Below are 24,700 nucleotides of genomic sequence, written 5' to 3'. Positions count from 1 at the left end.
CCCCCGCAGCTCTAGCAGATATTGATTAATATGAAGATTGATCAGCTCTGCGGCAGTATCAGTTCACCATTCTCTCACCATACACATTTGGAATATCAACGGTATTGAACCCATTACCATAATGAGACGCCTAGGCTCAAAGGTAGATGTCAGTAAGAATGGACTCAAATAGGCAAATAAACATGCTGACTCGAGTAGAAGCCGGCACCGGCGCCATCCGCGGACTTCTCCCAGTCCGAGAACAAAGGACTCCAGATGGGTCAGAATTATGGCAATCTAGAGGCTTCATTCTACAGTGATTCTATCCTCGGAGTCAATATCGCTGCAGGAGCCTCCGTATACATGGGTATGCCAAACGGGACAGACGTCTTCCACCTTTTCCAACATGAGGCTAACGGTCTTCAGGAGAGAAGAAGACTGTTGAAGATAAGCTACTCGACGTCCTTATTGCAGGAGACGGCAAAGATAGATGCGATATTGGCCGCCCAGAGCCCGGAACGTGTGGATGGGTCTTTGAGCATGAGGCCTTTCGTGGCTGGGTGTCGTCGGGTACCGCGACACACCCGCCGCTATACATTCAAGGCACTGCCGGAAGCGGTAAAAGTGTCTTACTCAAGTTCCTCGCCAAAGAGCTTGAAAAACGTATGCGCGTTAGGACTCCGTCTACGTCATCTCCGGTCGAGGAAGCGCTGCCCCTGGAGCTGGGTGTACCAGGGAAGACTATCGCGGCTATATGTTTCTGCGACGACAAGAATGAAATGCGACGGAAGCCGATTTGGATTCTGAGGACGCTTCTGTACAAGACGGTGCAGCAGAATCGGGATTTGGCAAAGTATGCATTGAAACATTTACAGAGCGCTGAGGATCTTGATAGTCCCGGGGCCGATCCGGATGAATTCCATTCTGTGGATGTCTTGCAAAAGATACTGCAAGATATAGTCTCAGATTCAGAACTAGAGGTTCTCTACTTCATCATCGACGGCTTAGATCAGTGTGGACCTCATCTACCTGCTGTTGTTCGTCTGATCAGTGACATTTCCACAAGTGTCAACAAAGAAGCCGCTTCGAGAGGGGCAAAGTTCAGACTGCGCTGCATCATCTCTGATCGAGGCAGTAAGATTGTTCGAGACAAATTGCTTCCCCAGCACATCATCGACATGCCCAAGGACAACAGGCATGACATTGACAAAGTCACAGAAAAAAAGATCAAAGACATCCAAGACTATCGCGAGTTCTCTGATGATGTTCTCAAATCTACTATAGATTTACTAAAAGAAAGCTGTAAAGGAATGTTCAAGTGGCTTTCACTGGTCTTGGAGGATTTGAGTACTTGGGACGGTGCCTGGACCGAGATCAAAGTCAAGGAAAGACTACACAACATCCCTTCAGATGTAGCGACGTATTACAAAACAATGCTGGAACGACAGCAGCGAGATTCTGTCAGTACATTGCGCACATTATTGACGTGGATGTACTTTGCATGCCGACCTCTGACGTTGCAAGAATTGAATGCGGCGTTGACTCTGCAAGAGAAGACATATACCTGTGGAGTGAGCACCGACGAAGAGATTGACGCGTTACAACGCCGCATCGAAAACAGTTGGGGTGCATTATTCCTGGTCCACGATGGCACTGTTCACTTGAGTCACCAGTCCGTGAAGGATTTCTTGTCAGATGTCTTCAGTGACGAGGGGGCGAAAGAATACGAAGGATATGGAATGTCAAGGTCAGACGCACATCGGCAAATGGCGGCAACATGCTTGAGGTATCTCCAGATTAGCGATGTCTATAAGCGCGAAGTCCCTAAACCTCCTGTCAATAACAACGGTATGATAGATGAGACACAGCTTATAACAGTGAAAGAGAAGTACCTTGAAGGGTTCCCTTTCTTGCAGTACACTGTGGAATTTCTGGGTCACCACCTCCGAGAAAGTCGGATCCAAGAAGAAACCGACGTCCCAGGAATGAAGGAATTCTTCAGCGCTGATTCAGCAGCGCTATTGAGCTGGGTGCGCTCATATGACCTCTTGAAGCGATGGGCAAGTGGAAAATGTGAGTTGCGTTTATTTATTTAAATTCACGAGCTGACCTATCACCGGTATCAGATTCAGGGTTCTCCAGTAGTACCAGTTTGCTCTTCGTCGCAGCACGACTTAATCTACCCTGGCTAGCCAACCGCGCAACAACGTGGAGATCTATTGGATCCCTCCCCGTTGATGTACGTACTCCGGACATGTCCGGCTGGAGCGCTATACATCTCGCTGCGGACTCAGGGGCGGCGGAGATGGTAGCCTGGCTCCTGGAGAATAATGCGTATGTGGATGCCGAAACAATGGGATACTCACATCCGGGTCGTACAGCTCTACATTTTGCAGCTTCCAAACGGTCCGATGCTGGACCTCAGATGGTTCAAAAGCTGCTCGAGGGAGGTGCAAAAGCCACAGCTCAAACGAGACAAGGCGGAAACACACCGCTTCACTATGCTGTCGACGGTCGCTCCGTTGCAACTGTGCAGGCCTTGCTAGCATCCGGCGCCGATGCAAATGCTACAAACGGCTCTGGCATCACTCCTCTTCACAAAGCAGTCGCTATTCCAGGGCTAGAGGAGCTCGTTGAGGCAATGCTCAAAGGTGGTGCTGACCCCAACAAGAAGACCAGCATTGGCACAGTGTCTGCTGCTCGGGCATTGGTAAGCCTGAAAGTCTCTCGGAATATGTGGCAGAATCGCTATGACGCCAACGTCTCGCAGAGCGCACTACATATCGCAGCGAAAGCAAAGGATGCAGAACGGACTGTTGAGGTTCTCCTCCAACGAGGGGGAGCTGATCCAAACTGTCGAGACGGCGCTGGGCGGACTGCACTCCACGTTGCAGTGGTGAGACCGGATGCCGAGGCCATCACAAAGCTGCTGATTGATTCTAGGATCGACGTGAATGCGCAGGACATGGATGGCAAGACGCCGTTGCTTGTATTTTTGACTGCGGCAGCACTAGAGGCAAAAACTCAGCCGCCCCTTCCACTAGAGATTGATGACCAGGCATATCGGGAACGAGTTCTCGATATTTTGTTATCAGCAGGAGCAGATCCATCTATCGAGGCGAAAGACAAATCATCCTCTATCAGCTATGCCAAAGAAGCACAATTGCAGTGGGCAATCGATAAATTGGAACAAAGGCTTCGAGAGACCGGAAATCACACCAATATCCCCAAGCAGGAGCCTGAACCTGTCAACGGCGAAAAGGGTGTGAAGAAAGGGTTCCTAGATGCTCAAGCGTCCCGATGGATACCCAAGAGATCTTGGTCATAGTCAACATACCGGTATGGCTCTTTAGGAATGACGATAGTATTCAATGAGGGCTATGTTCAAATACACAGATAGGGGCCAAATAATACCGTAACTCATTCCTACTGTTATCGTTCTGCAAGTGCCGTTCTATGGGAATCCGTCCGAGCTTTACAATTCGCAGTGTTGTCCTTGCTATTGTGAAGTCTAAACTATACTCTGTAAGGCACATATTTCCATCGATTTTCGTCTCTTTATAAATATGACCTGTAAGCCCACACTTCTCTTCGTAAAACTGTGTTGTCTGAAATGACTGGTCCGGCTAAGGGTTTTAGGGAAAGCCCTAACCCTAGCCCCTCCCAACGTTTCTAAAGTTCCGCCCCCACGTGATGCTATGCTCGTATTTTACTCCCTTTCGTTGCAACTTTTTTTGATATACCATCCGGATAAGGGGTCTCGCATATCGAGTTTATATCGCGCTAAGTAGTCCCATCAAAGTGTTCTGTCTTTGCTCGCAAAAGTCTTGTGTCAGGTCTGTTTGGCCCTTGAAGTCCGGAGTCATGGCTGACGACACCAACATGAACGGCGCTGCCAAAACGCAACCAAAGGCGAAACGCAGCAGAGTCCAATTCTCTTGTACGGCTTGCCGATATCGCAAGTAAGCTTCATACATACATTCCAGTATCCTCATTTCCTGCATGAATATATCGACGTATGCTAATCGGTTATAGACTAAAATGTGACCGCACTCATCCCTGCGACCGTTGCACACGGCGCGGGGATGCAGCTTCCTGCACATATGTAGGTCATGGCCCGCGCGGACGCGTGAACCATGATGCAGGAACAAATCCGTCACATATCCAGGACCGAATCCAGCATTTGGAGAATCTGATCTTGTCTTTTGCGCAGCGAAAGAGGCAGGAAGATGAGGGGACTAGTAGTGGCCGTACTAGTACTGCCCGAGGCAGTAACTCGGCGAGTGCTACACCGGTTAGCAATACCAATAATAATGACAGTAATCATATGAATGGTGGAGTGAAAGGTTTACCGGATCAGAGGCCTTCGGTACGGACTGATCCGGGGAAGTTGTTGAACGGTGGGACTACGTATGTGGATTCTTCGCATTGGCAGGCTATTCTTGATGATGTATGTCCCTCTTTTGAATTGTCGGACCGTGCTGATCATTATATATCGATAGCTCAAGGAAGTCAAGAAATATGTGCAGGTGGATGGGGATAATGATCAAGGGTTTGACGACGATGGTTTTCTGGATGGTGACTCAGACGACGAGATAGTCGAGGTTGAGCAGGATGCGAGTCGTCCTACATTGCTGTTTTATGGTGATCGTGTCCCGACGAAGCAGGACTTAATTGCAGATTTGCCGGAAAGGGAGGTTGTGGATAGACTAATTGCGAAATTCTTCAACTCTGATGATCCGATGCTGGGTTAGTATGTCTATCTTGGGATGGATTGCAGGTACTGACTGGTCCAGCTATTATTCACTTCCCAACCTTCCATAGAGAGGTCAGTCTCATCCTAGAGCATATGGTATAAGGCTAACGGCTGTAGTACAATCAATTCTGGAACGACCCCTCGCGAGTGTCGCTGCCATGGCTCGCCTTCTTGTATGGCTGCATGACCATGGCCGTAGGCATATTCCGTCGCAGCATGGAAACACTACCTTCTCCATTAGGCGATGCAGTAGACGAAATCAACCGATTCCACAGGCGTTGCTGCCATTGTCTAATCAACTCAAATTATACCACTGTCGGCAGATACAAGGTCGAAGCTTTGCTAATAAACGCAACAATCGAATACACAAAAAGGGGTAACTCATCAATGAGCGTTTCAATCGTCCTAGGAATTGCAATCAAACTCGCTATGAGAATGGGCTATCATCGCGACGCAAAGCATTACGATACTCTATCCGCATTAGAAGGAGAAATGCGTCGACGCACGTGGGCAATTCTCTCACAACTAGACACACTAACATCCTTCCAAGTTGGTATCCCCAAACAAGCACAGAGTTGGCAAAGCGATACCGACTTACCGCGAAACATCCACGATGGAGACTTTGACGAGAATTCAATCGAGTTACCTCCTTCATTACCAGAAACCGTTCAAACGCCCGCTACATATCTACGATCAAAGAATCGGATCATGGCCATGTTTGGCAAAATCTGCGATCATGTCTACTCACGTCAACCGTCTACGTACGAGAAAATCCTCGAATTGGACCGCGGGCTTGAGGAGGCGCATGATCTGATGGCGTCGGCGCTTCGCATGCGGCCCATGAATCAATCCTTTGCCGATAATGTGAGCATTATCATGAAACGATATACCCTAGATGTATTATACCAAAAGGCCCGCATTGTGCTGCATAGGAAATATCTCGTTGAAGCTCGCTATAACCCGCAACTGAGTTACTCACGCTCCGTATGTGTGACGGCTGCAAAGGAGATTCTTCGTCATCAATACGATCTTTACAAGGAGTCGCAAGTGGGTGGGAGGTTGGAGAAGGATGCTTGGTTTTTCAGGTCGCTTCAAAATAGTGATTTTGTCCTGGCAGCGATGGTTGTTTGTCTTGAATTATTCAAGAATAATGACACTGTCACTGTCTCTAATACGCAGCAACAAAACGACAGCAGTCCTGCTAGAGATCTCAACGAAAGGAATAAGCTGATTGAATCACTGCAAAAATCTCTTGAAGTCTGGAAGGAGAATCTGAAGCATTCGGTCGAGGCGCGAAAGGCGTTTTATGCGGTGAATGTTATGTTGAAGAAAGCCGAGATTGATGATGAGGCCAGAAAGAGAGGTAGTCAAAGTCCTACACAGATTACGTCGAATATGTCTATGTCCAGTACCCGGGGGAGGACACTGGATCATATTTCAATGGGAGAAAGTGCGTCTACTCGTGAGATTGGGGCTAATGGTCAAGGTACGTCCCTCTTTCTCTACTTCTCGTATCATATTTCTGATTGTATAGATGTACAAATGGAAAACTACATTCCATCAAATATATCAACCATCCTCACACCACCTATATCCAATACCTCCCACCAACTGCCCGACAGACACAACAGCACCATCCAACCCTCCGCGCCAGCACCGAACCTCGACGTCTTCCCACAACCATACCTCGACTTTCAATCCTCATTACCAGGTCTAGAAATTATAGAGAATATGCTCGATACACCACAAAACCTTGACTGGGTACGCCCCTCTCCTCCTTGTCACAAAATAACAGAATATTGCAAACTGATTATGAAAATGTATAGCATGCCTGGGACGGACATATGCATGACACTAACCCGTCGCTGTGGGAAGAAGCATACTGGAATAATTCGAGCGAGGGGTTACAGGCACAGACTAATACGAATAGGAATGGGGGTAATGATTTGATGCATGTGGATGATGTGAAACATCATCAACTAGAAGCACGCAACATCTCCGCTGATAGTAACGACAACACTAATGGAAATGGGACGAGTAAGATGGATGATTCGCTGTATTCGCTGTATACCGCGCGAGGATATAGGGGATAGAATGTGTTTGTACTTAGCATTGCATATATTTATGTACAGGGTAGGTCACCTATGTGCGGATACTGCCACAGATATTGTTGCCTGGTTTGATGTAAATAATCCTCCAAGGTTGGTTTGTACATATCTGACACGTCGACATAGCTCCATGATATCTATATATGTGTTCTTCACTCCGTGAAATCTACCTATTCATGGTCACTTGAGCAAGTCTCTTCAGTGCCAACTCCGAGTACCAACCTTCCAAGCTTCGAAGAGGAATGTCGTGTAATTAAATTACTACTAAACATGGCCAAGAGGAATAAAAAGCAAATAAATATGTACTCCAAATAACCTATGAACAAAAATCTATATGAAACCGATTGTATGCACGCTTGAACTAAGCAGTCAAATTAGGACACTCCCCCTTCGCCCTCAAAAACGCATCCGCAAACAATTCCTGCATCGCAAAATAATGAAACAGTATCCCCCCCAACACAGCAATGTGCCATATATTATGACTTGCGCCGCAATAATCAAATAAACCCGGAAACCAGCGTTCGGGGATTTGAGAGGCGTAGATACATGCTCCCAATCCGTAGACCAGAATACTTTTCATGACGGGTGCGTAGAAATATAGACACCATGAAAAGCCGCGAGAATAGCTTAGTTGGATTAAGGGTGCGAACCCTGTTAAAGCCATGAAGCTGTAGAATGCGACGCGGGCCCAGGACATGTCGGGTCGGTTGAAGGTTGGGTGCCATGGCAAAATAACGCCGCCGATGCCGAGGGAGAAGGTGAGAAGGATATAGATCCAGCGGGAGGTCGGTTCGCAGTAGAATGCGGTGTATTCGGTTGTCATTATTGATGCTGCGACTAGGAATGAAATACCGGTGTAATCGACGCAGGCGAATCGTTCCATGACTTTTTGATTTGCGATTCCGTTCATGGTATGCCATATTGTGCTGCAGACGAGGCACTTACAGGCTGCGAAGAAAAACACGGCGGCGATCATGATGTCCGCTCTTGTGCTGAGGTGGAAGTTCGGGTTGAGAGGGTAAAAATAGAAAGCGATCGATAAAACGATAAACAAGCCGATTAAATGAGACCAGATATTGACTAGTTCGTTCGAAAAGGAGAACACCGAAGTAACGCACTCTTTCGGAGATGCCGTGAATCGATAGCCCTGTAGAATATGTGGATTGACTCTCCATGGATGCGGCAGGTCATGGTAATGAATGAGACGGCGCTCCTGTGCCAGGAGAATAGCACGATCTATACTCTCGCGCAGCGCTTCCTTGGCCCGTCGCACACTCTCCATACCTTCATCCACTGCTTCGTTCACAGCTTCCCGCGCATGATTCAACCCTGAGTCAACCGCTTTCCAACCTTCATCAAAGGCACTCGAGATACCGGCCGCCTCTCGGACTAATTGAGACCTAGCCTCGATATCGCTCAGAAATGACTCCATAAGTCGCATGCCAGCATACGCTTTTTCGCTAAGAGTTTCCTTGGTTGCTAAAGCTTCGTTGTATCGTCCTTCGAGTGTTTCGACGAGGATTTTGGCCCGTTTCTTGCCGCCTCCCATTAATTCGCCTGATGCTGCACAACACGAGTCTCGAACGGCTTCTAGTGCCGCATATCCTCTTCGCATGCTAGCGTCTATCGATTCCATGTGGGATTTACGGTATTCTTCGAGCCATTGTAGACGTCGTTCTAATTCGACAAGAAAGACCTCGACCTGCGACAGGATTAGTCAGAATCTGTGCTTGAGAAAAACCTAGTCATAAGGAATTGACTCACCCGTAGAAAGACAGCATCTCCGTCGTAGTCACAAGACGACCGTCTCGCATGCTGGAAAGAATGTCGCCTCCTCGAGCGGATAAGGGGCGTCTCTTCGTTCGGAGTAGTGCAGCTAGATGTCGAGATGCCGCCTTCAAAGGCTCCAATTGTCACGGCGGGAGCCTTGCACGCCATTTTGTTGTATAGAGACCGGAGAGGAGATTTGTCTATTCTAGCAGAAAAGTTGTTGGTTTCATAGCTGAGAATCCTCGGAGGGGAATTAATTGTTGAGCGATTAAACTATCTGGTGGAGACTCGTAGTCAGAGTGACAGGGATCGCTGGCCACTAATTATTTTTCAATAATCAGACGGCTAAACTCGATAAGAAAGGTCTGTCCGCTAGGCCCGGCCGCAATGCATGAGTCAGGTTGACACTTGTCATGCAGAGAGATTAGATTGTTGCATCTATTGATAGGAGGAAGAATAACTAAAAGAAAGATATAGAAGAATAAAGTCGGTGTTGTGTTGAAAAGTATCAGACGAAGAGAAGAAAGAGACAAGGCCGACGGGCGGTCTTGGCAGCCGATAGCCAATGGGCAAATCACATGAACAGAGCCAACCATCTCTTCACATCTTCCACTTCTGCCCTGTCACTTGCTGCTAGACTTCGCCTGTCAAAGCACATACTATGTACTACATACATGAGATCAAACTAGTCTGACACATCCAACCTATGAACGACCTTGTCAACTCCACGAGTTCTGTCTAATTTTCCACAAAGCTATCTCCATCAATCTACACTTTGCCACAGCCAAGCAAGTGTCTGTCTACATACGCGAAAATTACCTCGGCCTTTTTCCGCGCAGATCAGTAAATACCTGTTTGGTGATTTTTGATAGCGGCAATTCAACTCAACATACAGAAAGTCAACTAGAAGAAAAATGGCGGAAACAGCATGCATGACAGTCCGCGACATCGTCACTGATCCCTCCCTCCTACCCGTCCTCCAGGTCAGCGCAAATGCGCATAACGAATGCCAAAAACTTCTGCAGCTGCTCGATCCAAACAATGCAGCGACTACTGCTACCATACCGTCACAGGAAACAATCCTGGCAATCTCCAGACAGCAAAAGATTCTATACGCACTCCTTGCACAGCTGCGCGGATTAAATCGCGATGCTATTCTCCGCGTCCGAGAGACCAAGCAAGTAACCGCCCAAGCACGTCAAGAGATTGATCGGTTACATCTGCAATTACAAAATCTATACTATGAGCAGAAACATTTGATGGGTGAAATTGCTGCTTGTGAATCATATGAGTTCGTCTCTTCTCCCCTTGTCTCCTCACTGAATGAACGCTGACAGTTGGATGGTAGTCATATATATCGATCCCTCCCACTCATCCCAGAAGAGGATTTCTTCAATTATTCCCTGAACACGCAGACTCAGACCCCCACGAACTCATGATTGCGCGCATAAAACATGAACATGACGAGCGAGAGAAACTAGAGCAAGCGAGACAGGAGCTCTTGAAACGGAAACAGGCTCTGATTGCCGAGAATAAAAAGAGGAAGGACGATTTGGCCAACCTTGATGCAGATTTGGAGAGGTTTATTGATGTGAGTTGTTCGCAGATAAACTGTCGTGGAATAATCTTGAGACTAATCGTTCGAATAGGCGGCCAAACCGATTCAGAAAATCTTTGAAAAGGAGTATTAATATCCCCAAGGATGTGTACGTTGGTTGCATGGCGTTGTTTGTAGATACCCAGCTATTACTTCATAGCATATAACGGCGTTCATGCTTGGTTCGACAGTTTATCAATAGAATACAATATGGTATCATGAATTAGAAGACTTCCTCCGCTTGAGCTCAACCACAAAATTCTTCACCTCCCTCAACAACCCCATCACTAACGGAACTCCAATAGGCCCCAACAGCGGCAAATAAACCGCAATCTTATGCTCGTCCGGAAAGTACATTTGCCCAACCATACTCTTCTCAAAGAAACTCTTCTCGGCTTCCTTTTCGGCTATCCGTGCGCTCGCTAATGCGGCGGTGAATTTTCCTTCGCGGAGGAGCTGGCATGTGGATTTTAGATGGGATAAGGTGGTGAGGACGGATGAGGCGACGTTTAAGGGGATAGGAATTGAGGAGAGGGATTGAGTGAGGCGGGCTAAGGAGCCCATTGTTGATGATGCAGATAGCAACAACGTAGCTGCTCGGGTACGTATTGAGGTTTGGAGGCGGAGTGGGAGTGAGGATGGTGTGGCTGGCGTGCCGAGGAGAGTGAGGAGTTGGTGCGAGAAGATGAGGAGAGCAGGTTTCAATGACTCCTTAGAGAGGTGTGGCGGATTGACAGCGTCGCCAGCCGCAATAGTAGATACTGGTGGATTGACAATAGCAACACCACCCCATTGCGGCACAATCCAGCTCGTTGCAAGACTCTCCTTAACGACCAACGGCGATTGTGCTGCAGCAGGAACATAAAGAACAAAATTAATCGTTGGTCCGCTGCCTATACTCGGACTCAATGGCCATTCTGCCGCGTTCACAAAGGTGCTAAGATCTTCCTCCTTGAGCGTCCATTGTTCAGTTCTTTCATCATACTCCGGATGAGGAGATGTCGGGGCGAATGAAGCATACAACTGGACCTGAGTGTCTATTGAAAAGTTGCTGATTGGCGAGAAGGCGTCCAACAATGGAACCATGTATTCTTGAATTGCATCTTCAATTTCCCACGACGACGGTTGTGAACCAGGTGTGAAAAGAGAAAAGGACAAATGGTATGTCTCTGCGTACTTGAGCGACCTGCCGACTCGTTTGCTGACGAGCTCCGCCAATTGACCTCCTCCAGGGTACGAAGATGCCAATGCAGGGTTGCTCTGGCCCAAAATATATGCTATTGTTGCTTTCTCCTCGTTGAATAATTTCTGAATCTCGCCAGCGATAAATGTGATAAGTGGGGAGGTTGTCGAGGTAATGGACGAGAGCTGACTAGACGGGTACCATATATCCATGCGTGGTGAATAGGAATGAAGCTGTGAAGTAGGAGTTGCGATTTCCGTAGGAATGAGATTTACGACCAGTGCTGCATTTGATTTATCCACTGATTCAACATCGCTATCAAGTTTATTGTTTTCTTTCGTCTCAGTATGATCTGCAAGCTTTAGTCGTAAATGGTGTACCGGAAACTCGTTCAAGTCGTCCAGGGCATGTTGTGTGGTTCTCAAAAGGCTTTGAGCCTCGGCCAATGAGACAGATGGTGTGCGAAGAATGATCTCTAATGGGAATTCGGGTTTGCATGCCTATATCAACAATCAACATGTCAGCTCTTGCTTCATATAAATGGCAGCACTCCGGCGAGACCCTCACCTTGCCCTCAGCCCAACTCATCATCTCATCCAGGGGTAACGATGCCCGGTAAACAGAAGTCGTCTTCCACCACATCGGAATCCCGAAAAATATAATCACCACCCAAAATGCGAGTATAACTTTGGTTCGTGTCCGTATCGCTTCCGGTTTCTCAGGTGGAAGCGCATGACTGACCACTGCGCTCTCTGATGGCAGTGCTTCCATGGCTGAGCGTGTCGTAGTGACTGGTAAGGGTTTAGCAGAGGCAGTGATGCCTTCACCATTTTTTGCCATTATCGGAGCATTGCTATTTGTATATTTTGTCGGTTTGCTGATCTATCCAGACACAGGGGAGTTGTGACTGACTGTTAGCTGTCGAGGAGAGTGGAGGCTGATTGGCCAGATCTGGGGGAGCCCGTAAGAAGCTCCACGTGATTGGATCCACATCAACAATCTCGATCTGATTATTTTGCTTCATCTCAGTTTATACGCACAACATGCTATTAACAAACGGTTATACATTATGAAAACGCTAAGATGATTATATGCGATTACATACAGGTATTAGATGCGATATGGAAAAAGAATGATCGGAAAAAGGTCTAGTTCTTCCGCAATGGACTATTACCCTGAACAGGGGTCTCGGTCACCCTGAACGATGGTTCACCCTTCGCATTCTGAAATCCGGCCTTTTCCATCACCTCGCTAAAGGTGGTATTCCGATCCTGGTTCAAGCTGCTAATGCCCAACATGTTGGGCGGGGAATACACCTTAATGCTCTCCGTGCTCGGTTGGCGAGGACCACCACCAGGTCTATCGGTCTGATGCGGGGGTGTAACAGGTGGCTTTCTTACAGCAGGCATAGCCGGCATTGGGGGCATAGGCGGTGTTGCAGTATTCCATTGCGGGCTTTCAGCATTACTGTTGCTGCTATGATTCGTGCCGACAAAGATGCTCTTCACCCGGGTACCGGTTCGACGCATCATTGATTTAGAGCGTGCCACCGTTCCTGGTGTCGGGTATCGACCGCTCAATTTTCGCTGTAGCAGAAAGTCCGTGCGGAAAGAGCCATTTTCGTCATCTAGGATTGGATCCGATATTCCGACAATCGTGCCACCAGAGGAGCGATGGGTCTTTTGAAGTGTGCTCTCGCGATTCTTCTGATCTCCTCGTCGTCTACACATCATCATGATTGCAGCCGCGAGGGCACCGGCCACTGCGCCAGGGAAAAATCCGGCAATAACTGCTGTTGCAGGGAACTGGGGACATTTGGCAGTTGTCTCGGTCTGCGTTGAGTTTGAAAATGCAGTAGTTGGTGTCGCCGTTGCTGCTGATGCTGTTGACGTTGTATGTGCTGTAGGCGCTGTATCGCTAATGGAAATCGTGGATGTGGCAGTGGCAGTTGGTCGTGTCGTTGCCCCAGATGCGACCGTCGTCGGCGAACCAGAGGCAGAGGTTGTGGAACTTGATTTATCGAGGACGCATGTCGTATTCTTCGCGCAGGTATATCCAAACGGACAACACCCTTCCGCACAGGTCGGCAAGTCTTCATTCAGCTTCGTGGATTGTATAGGCGCAGTCGGATTGGCAGTGGCATTCATCGCCTGCACATTACACGTAATCGGCTCGATGAATGTGCAGTCGGAACCCGTGGGACAACAAAGAACACTGCTCCCACTATCCAAGCGAAGACATGTTGTATCTGACGAGCAGCAAAAGCTCCCGGAATATGAGCTACCGCACGAGGTATAGTTTGCGGCACAGGACGAAGCAGAAGCGTCCCGTAGGAAAATACCGTTTGGAGGCAAGTCGATGAATGCTGCAGCTGCCCACGAGGACCAGCCTAGCTGTAGTAAGGCTGCAGCAAAGATGGGGTGGAGGTATTTGATCATGACCACTAGCTTTTTGTATGTGGAAGTAGAAAAGGTCAGATGTAACAGACTGAAGAAATGGAACTGAGAAAAGCAGAGATTGAGATATATGATCTGCAAATTAAGGGCAACATCCGATAGTATCAAGCCTGCTCCAAAAAGAATGCTATGCAAGTACGACAAAGGAAACCGGGAGAATTCTTCTATACTGCAGCAAAGGAATGAATGAATGAATACAAAGACTCTGTCAGAGAAGAGGCAAGATGGCTACGAGGTCTATTTGTGCCAGCGAGCCTACGAGTCGTCGCCCAAGTCCCGTCTTGAAGAATCACCCATTTCGCGTTACGCGCCCATGTCCCAGATATGGCATGATGAAGGCGCCGAGTGGAGGAGAGCAGCGATCTCCAGTAGAAACAAAAGTCTGAGAAAAGTATGACTCTTCCAGCCTACAGGCTATCAGTGTTCTAAATATACAGTGGATACATGGAACTTGAAACAGTAGATTCCCAGTCCTCCTCTATCGTATGGTTGTTGATGGCTCAGGGTTAACCGCCGGAAAGGCTGTAAAAAGCTCGATCTCGGGTTCCCATTGGCCAGACTGTCTCCCGCCCACACTAGTCTGTATTGGGAAATAATGGCAGAAATTCTGCGGAATCCGCGAGTTCTTCCACCTTGAGCTTTCAAGACAACAGATCAAGCAGCTTTGTTGCAGGTGTCTTTGCGACTAGCTCCCCCGGTCTCGCCATTCGTCAGACATAATTATGCTGCAAAGATTAATAAGGCCGCAGAGCGGTCTCCGCTCGGCATCGGCCGTTGTTAAGGTGAGTGAGAGTGGACATTAACACACGAGCACCTGCTGTTCGGAACAGCTATAATCATTGGGGATAAACACCTCTAAGAATATGATATTGACTTCAATGATGAAAATAGACGTCTTTGGCTGGCCTTCCTCGATTTCAGTATCGCAGTCTTCATCGAGTCCCTCAATTGGCGAACGAGCGCATTTTTAGAGAACATGGCATTTCCGAGTTTATGTCCCCCGAAGCCTTTGATTTTGCTTGGACACAGTACCAATCGCTGTTGGTGGAGAAATTGAATTTGATGACACAGGGTATACACAGTTCAATACTAGAAATATGAGAATTGGTGCTCATTGCTTTCTTCAAACAGATACCGCCGATGCAGATTTGGATACACTCGCTCTCGTTAAAAAGTATGCCAAAAGGCGCGAGACTGCCCACTTGTTCAATTATGCCTCCATGGCTCACAACAATCATTTCTTCTTTCACCGTCTTGTGAGCTGTTTCCCATCGAATCTGGAAAATCGACGTCACTAACATTGTATATTCCACTATAGTCCCCCGTCAAAGTCCCCATACCCGACAAACTAGCCTCAGACATGAGTGACAGTGCCTCATCACCCGAGTCCCTAAAACAAGACTTCCTAGCCACCGCCAGCGCCCAATTCGGTCCCGGCTTCGTCTGGCTCGTTGCTCAAGCAAACACGGGTCTACTCAGAATCCTTTCCACCTATAATGCCGGTACCCCTTACCCAGAAGCATTTGCTCGACAACAAGGGGTAGACATGAACAACGAACCCACTCCAGCGGCGGGACAAACACCCAAATTCTACAGCTTCCTTGGCCTCCCATCATCCGGTGAAGCAACCCCCGACCTCGCCCCTGGCGGAATGCCGCTTACTCCACTTCTCTGTGTGAATACATGGGAACATGTCTGGATGATGGACCACGGTATCGGTGGTAAAGATGAATATCTCGAGCGATGGTGGGATAGGGTTGATTGGAATGCGGTGGAGGATGCGCACAAGGCTACTGTGGGATACAACGTGAACTTGAATAAACGATCTTTATCGATGTAATCGTTACAAGACCAGTGTTCCGATTGATTGTTTTATTAGTGTTGGGCTTACCCTTTTCAATCTTCATGTATTATATATATAGCATTGGGGTACTGGGACAAAATGTGTAATTTGTACTTGATATAGAAATTCTTCAAGCAGTTCTAACACTCTATATACATCCATCATAGATATAAGTACATTTTACCACATATGCACAGATCCCGACCAACCTACCGGCCAAGAGTCATCTGCTCCTTAATCCTCCTCTCAAACGCGTCAATCATAACTCCAGCAACCCTATCCTCCACCGCAGACATCATAGCAGTATGCATCGGGTTCTGAAACCGGAAATGAATCTCCAGCTTGACTTCCGTCTCTGCGCCAGAGGATGAAGTTGCCAATTTAGGTACGAGCTCCCATTTTGTACTCAAATGACTAAATAGCCCTTCATCCGCTCCCGGGATCGGTTGCCCATCATCACCAACTCCACCACCACTTCTAGCTTCCACGATCCACCGGTCTCTGTCGCATGTAACTCTTGACGTAAATGTCTCTGTGAAGGGGGGGTATCCAACTGTCAGAAATGCCTGGGACGGATATCCGGATGTTTGGTCGCGCGCAGTCACGGTTGATGCAGTGAGGAAAGGCAAGAATTCTGAGTAGGATTCGACTGAGGCGATGATCTCGTAGAGTGGGGAGGGGGGGAAAGGTAAAGTGCGAGATGCGCGGAGGGTGCGAATACTCTCCGGTTTGTTATTGTTATTATTATTTGAGAAGATGTCGGGGAAACTGATGAATGATCGCTGCTGGCGGGTGAGATATAGATGTGTTCTCGATTGCCGTAGGGCGGAAAGAGCGGACTGGTGTTGACATGTTATCGAGGCGGATCTTGAGGTTGTAGTATGGAGCCAAGCAATTGAGGCTTTCGAGCTATTTATTATTGTTGGAATGAACGCGTTGTCACTGCGCGATACAGTGCAATGCCTTTGAAATGTCCGAGGGCGCAGAGTTGGTCTCATGGTTCGGGGTGACCTCAATCTTGAGGTTGGTGCTGATATCATGTATCAGTCAGTGGATGCTATGACACTCTTCTAGTGGACATTAGAGAAAGAGTAATATTGTTTCACTGTAGTAATTTGTATGGATTGCACCATCAGAGTTGGTGGGCTATTGAAGACTTGGAGTTGATGCTGTCATAAAATCGGCCATCTACAAAGTGGATCTACAATAATGCCTTACGATTCAGGCTCTAAATGTACAACAAGAAGTCCGGAAACCGATTGAACGTTCTTTCCATTCTCTACAAAGCCTTGTGTCGATAATAAGGGGGTAAAACATACTGATGCTTGGCCGGGTTTGTGACTATTCACTGGTTAGGAGCTCTTCATTGCAGTTGTTCTTTATGCTACTTGTTGTGTCGGGATGCTTGAACTGTCTCAAAACAGCATGAAATATGCGAAACGACCTCGGGAGCTCAGAAAATGCGAGACGTCAAAGCAGATCAATAGAATCTCGTGTCTTTCATTATCAAATCCGACAACGAGATCAACCAGGCTGTTCCAACATGAAACTGTCAGGATATACCTTTTACCTTTGATATATATCTTCTCCGACCAGTCTATGTCTGTAGCAACATAGGTAGTGACTCTACTTACCTATGTACATATATTTAGACAGCGATTGCGCTTATGCCCTATTTCCCAGCAATTACAACTCCTTGGGGGAGCCCGTTGAGCTGGCTGTAAAGGCACGCTCCCATTGGGTGGTGGAGGAGGGGATCTGGCCTCTTAGGGAGCTCCTGAGCAAGCTCTCGGCCTTCAGCAACTGTAAAAATACAATCGGCTTGTAGGGCTCTTGTACGGCGAGTACGGCGCTTCTGTAAGATATCATTTGCTTCGTGTAGGTTAAGGTTCTCCCTAGCTAAAATGGCAGCTTGGTGCATCGCTATAAGGATCCCTTGATCAACTGATTAAAAGCTCGACTCGACGCCGAATTCCTGTTTAAATCTCTCATATTGAGAGAGCTTTTTTTTTTCAGCGTACGGGCATTGTAAGGCGTTTTTGGGCTCCAGATGCTGTTGCTTGACGTGCTAGGGCGAGTTGAGGCTGGAGTAGCCTCCCGGATAGCAATTTGCAACTGAGATGGGACTTTTTGCGGATTATTGGTACAATCCCAGTGGGTGAGAAGCAGCCCTTAATATTTTGTGTGGTATAAGTTTGGTTCCATACGCTATAAAGCATATCTAAGAAATCCAGCTTATCAACATTGTAAATCCCAAACCGAATCTGGCTCTCAACGGCGGCCCCGTACAAGCGCTTCAACACTGAAAAAAACCCTACATCTAGAGGCTGAAGAAGATGAGATGAATGAGGAGGCATGCAACATGCAATAATATCAATTATTTTTACATGCCTGATCCAATCCCGGTGTTAAATGGCTGCTATGGCCATCAAGGATTAAAAGTCGATAGGCACCAACTGTGAGAGGCCTTGTTTTGGGCTCAAATATCCTTTTTAGCCACTGTAAGCCAATTTCATCAGAGGTCCAGCCATTTGGAGAGTACGTAATTGACCAATCAGGGGGGCAGCCTTAGGCTTGTATACCACTCAGCTCGGTTGGTGCCAGATTTGAATGTAATCAGGGGAGGTCTCTTTGAGCTAGCAAAATATCTGCCATTTTATGAAGCATATGCTGTGCCCGGGTGCGCTGTTTACACATAGAATATGAGGACCTGTGAAATCGACACTGAAAATGACCGCTACTGAGGCTTCTTATGGCGTCAGTTCCACCTCGTAACGCCCAGCGTGAAGCCGCCGCTTTAACTAGGTAAGGGCTAGGACTGCATACGTTCACGAAATCCATCCTCATGGAAAAGTAACCATCAACTTTTTCCCGTTTACAGAGTCCAACATCAAAAGGTATACTAATAAAACGTAATACCGATAGGAAAAAGTACAATTCTATTATTACTACATGCCATCAGCTCAATCTTGTAGCGTGCCGCTGGAGCTTTAGATCTTCTTTATATCCTGTCCCAGGCCAACATATCAATATATAAGCGCATTAAGATGCTCGCAGACAAGGACTTTGGCATCCACACTATCTGCTCTGTGGGTTCCAAACTTGTGAAAGACCGTGGCCGCGATCAATATATGGCCAATGTCGCTCTGAAGTTCAATCTCAAGCTTGGCGGTATCAATCAGATCGTTGAGAACAGGAACCTTGGCATCGTCGACGAGAACAAGACAATGGTTGTCGGCACCGACGTGACACATCCCTCACCAAGCTCCTCCTCCAATGCGCCTTCTGTCTCTGCAATGGTGGCTTCTATCGACAAGTTCCTAGGCCAGTGGCCCGCGACATTGCGCATCCAACACGCGAGGCAGGAGAATGTCACCGACCTCACCGAGATGTTCAAGTCTCGCCTAAACCTCTGGAAGACCAAAGGTACAGTTGGTTGCAAAAACGATGCGCGCTTATACTCACTTCAATTGTTTCTCAACCCTGTAGCAGCCAAGAGGCGCTAAATCAGATTCATTAATTATTCCGAAGCCCCTGTCTTAGGCTTCAGGAACAAGTTGGTGCGAATACAGATATCGGCTTCATCTAGGTATATTCGATATTCGTATCCGCCGTACCAAAAACATCGAATAAAGATTCGATATCTGTATCCGCCTTTCCAGATCACGGCGAATAATATCGCCAGAGATATCGGCAATATTCGTATCCGCTGCGGATATTGTCCACCGCCCTTCACTGCCTGATGCCCGTTATCACCTAATGTCAGATTTTGCTTAAAACGCAAAAAATCGCGTATATTTCAAAGCGCGATAAATCAACCAATAAATACGAGCTCGCACTTGAAGCTTTACATCCCTTAAAGACAGAAGAAAAGGTTAATGTCGCTTTGGTTGCAAGAACATATGGTGTTGATCCTTCAAATCTCAGAAAACGTCTTCGCAAGGTTACCGGTCCAAAAGAAGCACAATATGACAATCAACGACTATTGAGCGGAGGGCAATCTCAAGCACTTATAAGATGGATAAATCATCTTACCGAGAAGGGCCTGCCACCTACGAATTCGATGCTGGCAAATTTTGCAAAAGATATATGTGGCAAAAAGCCTGGAAAAAACTGGGCTAGTCGCTGGTTAAAGTCTCATTCAGATCAGGTTATTTCTCGCTATTCTACGGGCCTCGACATGGACAGGAAAAAAGGCAGGTAAATCATGGAAATACGCGTTATATTTTAAGCTTCTTGGTCGGAAAATAGAGCAGTATAATCTTGCTCCAGAACAAATCTATAGGGCTAGAATAGTTACTACGTAGTATAGACGAGTCTCACAAGTTGTTACAGAAACCCATAAGAGGAAACTCGTAAGATGTATTTAATAATATGACAGTTTCGTGTTCACTTATGTACATATTACGGTACTTAAACACAGCCACACCATAATCTTTATGGCTATTGCGTACGCTGCCTTTTCTATCCTATTATCCGCGTGTGATTCAATGTCCGCATCCTCGTGTGAAGTGGAAGGCGTTGCAACTAGGACGAGCGACTGAATTATACAAGAGTTACGGAATCATGTCTGCGACGGATACAAAACTGCTACAATTTGACTTATACAGAGGCATTTGCTCTAGAGATAATGGGACCGATAAATAAGCCAAGGAGGTATGTACAACTAGGGAGTGATAACTACTGCATCTGTCATATGTGCGAAATTACGAGCAGTTATCTTCCTCAGTGAGTCGCGGAAAAAGTAAAGGGGAATCACCAGAAGATAGAACGCCCACAAGATTCCAGCCATTGTTCCGTACTGTGCCTCTGCACCAGATTTAGAACGCCAATCGATGGCAGCGTATGAAACCCCAAAACCTATAGTATTCTTGATGACATTGACAAGAACTCCAACGTCCATAGCCCGAGATCGGTGAGAATCCACGCAGTATGTCAAAAGAATATTGGCTGAACTGGTTAGCCCAAACGCCAGCAAACCCCATCCGACAGTCGTACCCGCCCAGAGTAGATCCTTATTCAAAGACCAACCGATAATCACACATCCAGTAGGACTTAGTAATGCTCCAAGCAAGACAAGTGGCAACCTACTTCTGGGGTCATGCTCGCCGTCGGAATTCTTCGTTGCCCTTCTAGACAACAGGTCGGCAACTGCACCACCTACCGGAAGTCCGATCACCAAGCCTACAAGCGGTCCAAAATTGAGAAAGCCGATTTTCCAAGAAGGCCACAGATTTGGGGGCATTGCAAATAGAGTGCTAACAAGGACAGACGTCACAACTACCCAGCCTATAGTTAGACCGAAGACAAGAGTTGTAACTAGCACTTCAGGAACTAGTAACATTGGAAACGGGCGAATGAATAATCTCAGTGGGTTTTCTTTATGTCCGACACGATCAGTTCGAAGAGAGAATGATTGTCGAATCCACAATTTCCACAGATTTTCACTTAACCGTGTTTCGTTGTCTGTAGACGGAGTCACAAATTCCGCCTGGTTGACAGTACCCGTGCTCTTGATTTGTTGAGTCGCATCGTCGGAGGTACAGTTATCGACTGTGTGAGACGTACTTGGAAGCATTAATATGCAGCTCACAAGATTGATACCAGTTGCGATAGACGTGACGATAAAGAACCATCGCCAGCTATGTAAGCCGGATGCAATTCCACCAGCCACGATAGGACCAATGGATGACCCAGCTGCCAAAAACCCAACGTAAACAACCATGGCACTAGCGAGTTGTCCCTCTGAGAAGCATTCCGAGACGATCAATGGCCCCAATGCTTCAATAGCTCCACCGGAAATGCCTCCGAGAAATCTTGTTGCTCGTAGTGAAGAATACGACTGCGCCGTTGCAGCCCAGATGTTCGCTGCGAGAAATACGGCCATCGATATGAGGATAGTATATCGCTTGCCCAAATATTCCACCACCGGTACAGCCCAACAATTCTATAAGCATAGGAGAGTTAGAATCGCGTGATTATACATATGAATGTTTGTTCTTAACTTACAGCAAGCCCTAGCATGAGCAAGGCATATGTTGTCAGGTGTGCTGCTTCATTGGCAGAACAATGAAAATCTTCAATAAGGAGACTGAAAAGAGGAGGAATGCCGGAAGTAAAGATATTTCCCATCATGTTGTAAAAACTGATATTGAGGAGAATCATTATACGCCACGATAGCGGCCAATCCTGTCATACTTTGTCAGTGGCTGTACAAAAACTACTGGTGTGGAGGTCCAACCCAAGGCCCTACTACCATCTTCGATAATTTTGCATGTAATTCGTATGATGTACTCAATCAATCACTGACGCGGTATTCTGGATGGCAACTATCTTTCGAGAAGTATCAATATGTGTGGGATCCGGGGGGCTAGTGCTGCGCCATACCTACTTTATAGATAGTCGTTTTCCGGGGGTAATATGGGGAACACGGTCCGCTACAATTGTTCGGGGAAAGATCGGATGAGTCGCCATCACCAAGATAGTATGGCTTGGCCACTTCATATTTCAATATAATAATATCCTTTACTACGCTATTCGCGTGCTTTAGGCCTATCATCTATAGTACCCTGGCACATAAAACGCCCCAAGCAGCACATCTGGGATGAGAGAGAAATCTCGAGAGTTTCCCAGCAAGCTTTACAAGTTTGTCTTCAGCCGCAAGCCAGAATGCAGGATCCAATTGCTGTATCGCTCATAATTGATGGTGTCGACGTCCGCGCACCTTCCAATGGCTGCGTATTCGAGGCGAATTGTTCCGTTGCCTCCCAAGATGATAAGATTCTCATCCAGGGTGCTGACCCGAACCTATGTGTCTTGGCTGTTGAGTCTTGCTCGAGAGCCTTTCAGAAATGGAAGAAGACATCACCTGAGCGTCGAAGAAAGCTGCTTCAACGTTTAGCACAGGTACATCATCCCAATGATTCTGTATGATACTCACAGGACTGACCATTTGATAGTTGATCCGCGACCGAGCCGATGAGATTCGATCTCTCATAGAAAGCGAGATTGATTCATCTAGGCAATGGTCAGAGATCAATCTAGAAGCCGCTCTAGACTTGGTAGAGGAGATGGCTGCACTTGTCACCTCTGAGACCATGGCAGGAAGTATACCCGTGACGAACAATAGGAAAGCGCAGCCTATGATTTTTAAGGAGCCACTGGGCGTAGTCTTAGGTATTGCACCTTGGAATTCGCCTTTGGTACTCGGTCTACGAGCAGTCGTTCCGCCTATTGCAGCCGGTAATACGGCTATTCTAAAGGTCAGTTCTTAGGGAATATTTTCCCCCCCCCGTTTTCATGATACTTTCAGCAAAAGCAGTCAAGAGGCTGACAATGTAACCTGAACAGGGATCTGAACTTAGCCCAAGGATCCATTACTACATCGCGAAATTGTTTCAAGAGGCAGGATTTCCACCTGGAGTTCTCAACTTCATACTCCATCGACCTCAGGATGCCTCGTTGACATTCGAAAGTATGATTAGCCACCCCGCGGTTCGAAAATGCAATTTTACCGGATCAACCCCGGTAGGGAAGTTGATTGCTTCTCGAGCTGCCGCCGTCCTGAAACCTGTTCTGCTGGAATTGGGCGGTAAAAACTTTGCAATTGTGATGGAAGATGCCGACTTGGACAAGGCAGCACAACTGATCTTGGCAGGTGCCTTTCTAAATGTGAGACTTGACGTTATATTTCTGGTAGCAAGTCACTAACGTAAATAGAACGGCCAAATATGTATGTCAACAGACATTGTCCTCGTTTCACGGCCAATATTGCCAGAATTCCGAGAAAGGCTACTGTCACTACTGGACAATGCAAGTAGCGACGTTACAAATGTAATTACACAGAAGAGCTGCTCCCGACTTCAGTCTCTGCTTGAAGATGCTGAGTCCAAAGGGGCCGTCCTAACAAAGGGAACAAACAAGAACAAGCCTCCGATCCCTGCGACGCTTATCGAGGGGCTAACACCAGAGATGGACTTCTACCATTCGGAATCATTTGGTCCATTACTAGGTATAATGGCCTTCGATAAAGACGAAGAGGCGTTGAGGATCGTCAATAGCTGCCCTTTTGGACTTTCTGCTGCGATTTTCACCCGCAATCATTTTCATGGCATACAGTTAGCCAGGGAATTGAACGATGGAGCCATTCATATTAATGGCAGCACAGTACACGATGAGGCGACGCTTCCACATGGAGGACGTGGAGACAGCGGTTGGGGCCGTTTTGGCGCACACTGGGGGTTGCAAGAATTCTTGCAGACTAAAACAATTATATTGAACAGGTAGCAACAATCATCTCCTATGCTTAGAGGATATTCTATGTCATTATAGAGCAGGGACAATTGTAATTCATGAAGAACCGTATTCCTCTCGTTTCGATGCCTGAGTCGATTGCTCAAAGTCTCTATAGCTTCAGCCGTTCATATTCCAAGTCCATGACAGGCTGCTTATCCTGATATCCTCCGAATATTTTTTGAATTTTCTGCCATTGCTGCTTTTTGTTGTGCAGTTCATGAATCGCTTATAATATACCTATATTATCACTGCCACCTGATGTTGTAAATTGCAGATACGAACTAGGAGTACGAATTGGGGAGGATTCTCATTCAATTCTATATATAATTTTATTGGTGACCTCACGCAGTCAAGATGGAATATGTGTGTATAGTTTGGCCACAACGGGCCACCTGTCGCTGAGGTCTTACGGCTATGATTCTGAGAATGCAATTAATTTGCATAGATTCTTGTATAAAGCTTTCTTGACCTCTGAAGATCCAAAACTATCTGTTCCGAGTACTCTCCATTAAGAAGAAACAGCTCGACCCTTGGCTGGATTGTTCATGTATGGATTTGGCATTTTAGTCGAAATCGCCAACCATTCTGCGCAATCTCGAAAGGTTTTCAGAGAGAAGAATCCACAGCACGACAACTAAGCTATTAACTGGAATGACTAACGACCCAGGTGGTAACAACCTCAAGATGTGCCATTGACGTATAAAACTGGGTAA

The 24,700-nt window shown here is 47.0% G+C and overlaps 12 protein-coding genes across 13 annotated transcripts, besides 3 other annotated features; 6 read left to right on the top strand and 6 right to left on the bottom strand.

Moving 5' to 3' along the window:
* Positions 1-79: 79 nt before the first annotated feature.
* On the top strand, positions 80-3,562 carry TSTA_013820 (skeletrophin, putative). Of its 2 annotated transcripts, none has more exons than XM_002483472.1 (4): positions 80-148; positions 202-346; positions 406-2,052; positions 2,106-3,562. In XM_002483472.1, exons 1-4 carry the CDS (start codon positions 122-124, stop codon positions 3,305-3,307), a joined length of 3,021 nt encoding a protein of 1,006 aa, XP_002483517.1. In that variant the 5' UTR covers positions 80-121; the 3' UTR covers positions 3,308-3,562. The 2 variants fall into 2 exon arrangements, with proteins under 2 accessions (XP_002483517.1, XP_002483516.1); XM_002483471.1 differs by having other exon boundaries at positions 199-346.
* Positions 3,563-3,741: 179 nt separating this feature from the next.
* TSTA_013810 (C6 transcription factor, putative) lies at positions 3,742-6,963 on the top strand. The gene is made up of 7 exons (XM_002483470.1): positions 3,742-3,941; positions 4,015-4,508; positions 4,579-4,728; positions 4,776-4,807; positions 4,853-6,221; positions 6,270-6,496; positions 6,562-6,963. Exons 1-7 carry the CDS (start codon positions 3,844-3,846, stop codon positions 6,826-6,828), a joined length of 2,637 nt encoding a protein of 878 aa, XP_002483515.1. The 5' UTR covers positions 3,742-3,843; the 3' UTR covers positions 6,829-6,963.
* An 11-nt stretch (positions 6,964-6,974) lies between these two features.
* TSTA_013800 (IZH family channel protein (Izh3), putative) lies at positions 6,975-8,812 on the bottom strand. The gene is made up of 2 exons (XM_002483469.1): positions 8,608-8,812; positions 6,975-8,545 (listed from the first exon to the last, which is right to left on the bottom strand). The coding sequence occupies exons 1-2, from the start codon at positions 8,779-8,781 to the stop codon at positions 7,205-7,207; spliced, it is 1,515 nt and encodes a 504-aa protein (XP_002483514.1). The 5' UTR covers positions 8,782-8,812; the 3' UTR covers positions 6,975-7,204.
* A 715-nt stretch (positions 8,813-9,527) lies between these two features.
* Positions 9,528-11,743, top strand: TSTA_013790 (uncharacterized protein; the record flags this gene model as incomplete). Its single annotated transcript, XM_002483468.1, has 3 exons — positions 9,528-9,904; positions 9,962-10,204; positions 10,263-11,743. 2 exons carry the CDS (start codon positions 9,528-9,530, stop codon positions 10,050-10,052), a joined length of 468 nt encoding a protein of 155 aa, XP_002483513.1. The 3' UTR covers positions 10,053-10,204; positions 10,263-11,743.
* On the bottom strand, positions 10,427-12,302 carry TSTA_013780 (GPI transamidase component PIG-S, putative; the record flags this gene model as incomplete). The annotated part of the gene is made up of 2 exons (XM_002483467.1): positions 11,961-12,302; positions 10,427-11,893 (listed from the first exon to the last, which is right to left on the bottom strand). The coding sequence occupies exons 1-2, from the start codon at positions 12,231-12,233 to the stop codon at positions 10,427-10,429; spliced, it is 1,740 nt and encodes a 579-aa protein (XP_002483512.1). The 5' UTR covers positions 12,234-12,302.
* A 113-nt stretch (positions 12,303-12,415) lies between these two features.
* TSTA_013770 (uncharacterized protein) lies at positions 12,416-13,831 on the bottom strand (the record flags this gene model as incomplete). Its single annotated transcript, XM_002483466.1, has 2 exons — positions 12,416-13,403; positions 13,464-13,831. 2 exons carry the CDS (start codon positions 13,829-13,831, stop codon positions 12,542-12,544), a joined length of 1,230 nt encoding a protein of 409 aa, XP_002483511.1. The 3' UTR covers positions 12,416-12,541.
* A 653-nt stretch (positions 13,832-14,484) lies between these two features.
* On the top strand, positions 14,485-16,872 carry TSTA_013750 (Fe superoxide dismutase, putative). Its single transcript, XM_002483465.1, has 4 exons — positions 14,485-14,631; positions 14,741-14,921; positions 14,981-15,105; positions 15,168-16,872. Exons 1-4 carry the CDS (start codon positions 14,572-14,574, stop codon positions 15,687-15,689), a joined length of 888 nt encoding a protein of 295 aa, XP_002483510.1. The 5' UTR covers positions 14,485-14,571; the 3' UTR covers positions 15,690-16,872.
* Positions 15,902-16,690, bottom strand: TSTA_013760 (dehydrase family protein; the record flags this gene model as incomplete). The annotated part of the gene is made up of 2 exons (XM_002483464.1): positions 15,902-16,460; positions 16,533-16,690. 2 exons carry the CDS (start codon positions 16,688-16,690, stop codon positions 15,902-15,904), a joined length of 717 nt encoding a protein of 238 aa, XP_002483509.1.
* A 506-nt stretch (positions 16,873-17,378) lies between the features above and the next one.
* Positions 17,379-18,049, bottom strand: TSTA_013740 (uncharacterized protein; the record flags this gene model as incomplete). Its single annotated transcript, XM_002483463.1, has 2 exons — positions 17,379-17,591; positions 17,714-18,049. 2 exons carry the CDS (start codon positions 18,047-18,049, stop codon positions 17,379-17,381), a joined length of 549 nt encoding a protein of 182 aa, XP_002483508.1.
* Positions 17,625-18,254: a mobile genetic element.
* Positions 17,795-18,067: a mobile genetic element.
* Positions 18,255-18,739: 485 nt separating the features above from the next.
* Positions 18,740-20,083, top strand: TSTA_013730 (eukaryotic translation initiation factor 2C, putative; the record flags this gene model as incomplete). Its single annotated transcript, XM_002483462.1, has 2 exons — positions 18,740-19,123; positions 19,555-20,083. The coding sequence occupies 2 exons, from the start codon at positions 18,740-18,742 to the stop codon at positions 19,894-19,896; spliced, it is 726 nt and encodes a 241-aa protein (XP_002483507.1). The 3' UTR covers positions 19,897-20,083.
* Positions 19,582-19,839: a mobile genetic element.
* A 245-nt stretch (positions 20,084-20,328) lies between the features above and the next one.
* Positions 20,329-22,196, bottom strand: TSTA_013720 (MFS transporter, putative; the record flags this gene model as incomplete). Its single annotated transcript, XM_002483461.1, has 5 exons — positions 20,329-21,639; positions 21,702-21,881; positions 21,917-21,944; positions 22,003-22,062; positions 22,084-22,196. 5 exons carry the CDS (start codon positions 22,194-22,196, stop codon positions 20,359-20,361), a joined length of 1,662 nt encoding a protein of 553 aa, XP_002483506.1. The 3' UTR covers positions 20,329-20,358.
* Positions 22,197-22,361: 165 nt separating this feature from the next.
* Positions 22,362-24,003, top strand: TSTA_013710 (aldehyde dehydrogenase, putative; the record flags this gene model as incomplete). Its single annotated transcript, XM_002483460.1, has 4 exons — positions 22,362-22,598; positions 22,652-22,954; positions 23,043-23,363; positions 23,412-24,003. 4 exons carry the CDS (start codon positions 22,362-22,364, stop codon positions 23,976-23,978), a joined length of 1,428 nt encoding a protein of 475 aa, XP_002483505.1. The 3' UTR covers positions 23,979-24,003.
* Positions 24,004-24,700: the final 697 nt, after the last annotated feature.

The sequence above is a fragment of the Talaromyces stipitatus genome, genomic scaffold, assembly GCF_000003125.1.
Source record: "Talaromyces stipitatus ATCC 10500 scf_1105507295549 genomic scaffold, whole genome shotgun sequence".
Taxonomy (NCBI): Eukaryota; Fungi; Ascomycota; class Eurotiomycetes; order Eurotiales; family Trichocomaceae; genus Talaromyces; species Talaromyces stipitatus.
Note: the sequence above shows the minus strand (reverse complement) of the source record. Positions and strands in the feature narration are given on the sequence as shown.

Excerpts from the sequence above, each read along its gene's own strand:
- TSTA_013810 (XM_002483470.1), top strand. The coding sequence starts at position 3,844 with ATGGCTGACGACACCAACATGAACGGCGCTGCCAAAACGCAACCAAAG. Across the intron at positions 4,808-4,852 it reads TCCCAACCTTCCATAGAGAG|TACAATCAATTCTGGAACGA; the intron begins GTCAGTCTCATC and ends TAACGGCTGTAG. Across the intron at positions 6,222-6,269 it reads GATTGGGGCTAATGGTCAAG|ATGTACAAATGGAAAACTAC; the intron begins GTACGTCCCTCT and ends CTGATTGTATAG.
- TSTA_013820 (XM_002483471.1), top strand. The coding sequence starts at position 122 with ATGAGACGCCTAGGCTCAAAGGTAGAT. Across the intron at positions 149-198 it reads GCCTAGGCTCAAAGGTAGAT|AAGCCGGCACCGGCGCCATC; the intron begins GTCAGTAAGAAT and ends TGACTCGAGTAG. Across the intron at positions 2,053-2,105 it reads GCGATGGGCAAGTGGAAAAT|ATTCAGGGTTCTCCAGTAGT; the intron begins GTGAGTTGCGTT and ends CACCGGTATCAG.
- TSTA_013800 (XM_002483469.1), bottom strand. The coding sequence starts at position 8,781 with ATGGCGTGCAAGGCTCCCGCCGTGACAATTGGAGCCTTTGAAGGCGGC. Across the intron at positions 8,546-8,607 it reads GAGATGCTGTCTTTCTACGG|GTCGAGGTCTTTCTTGTCGA; the intron begins GTGAGTCAATTC and ends ATCCTGTCGCAG.
- TSTA_013750 (XM_002483465.1), top strand. The coding sequence starts at position 14,572 with ATGCTGCAAAGATTAATAAGGCCGCAGAGCGGTCTCCGCTCGGCATCG. Across the intron at positions 14,632-14,740 it reads CGGCATCGGCCGTTGTTAAG|ACGTCTTTGGCTGGCCTTCC; the intron begins GTGAGTGAGAGT and ends TGATGAAAATAG. Across the intron at positions 14,922-14,980 it reads ATTGAATTTGATGACACAGG|ATACCGCCGATGCAGATTTG; the intron begins GTATACACAGTT and ends TTCTTCAAACAG.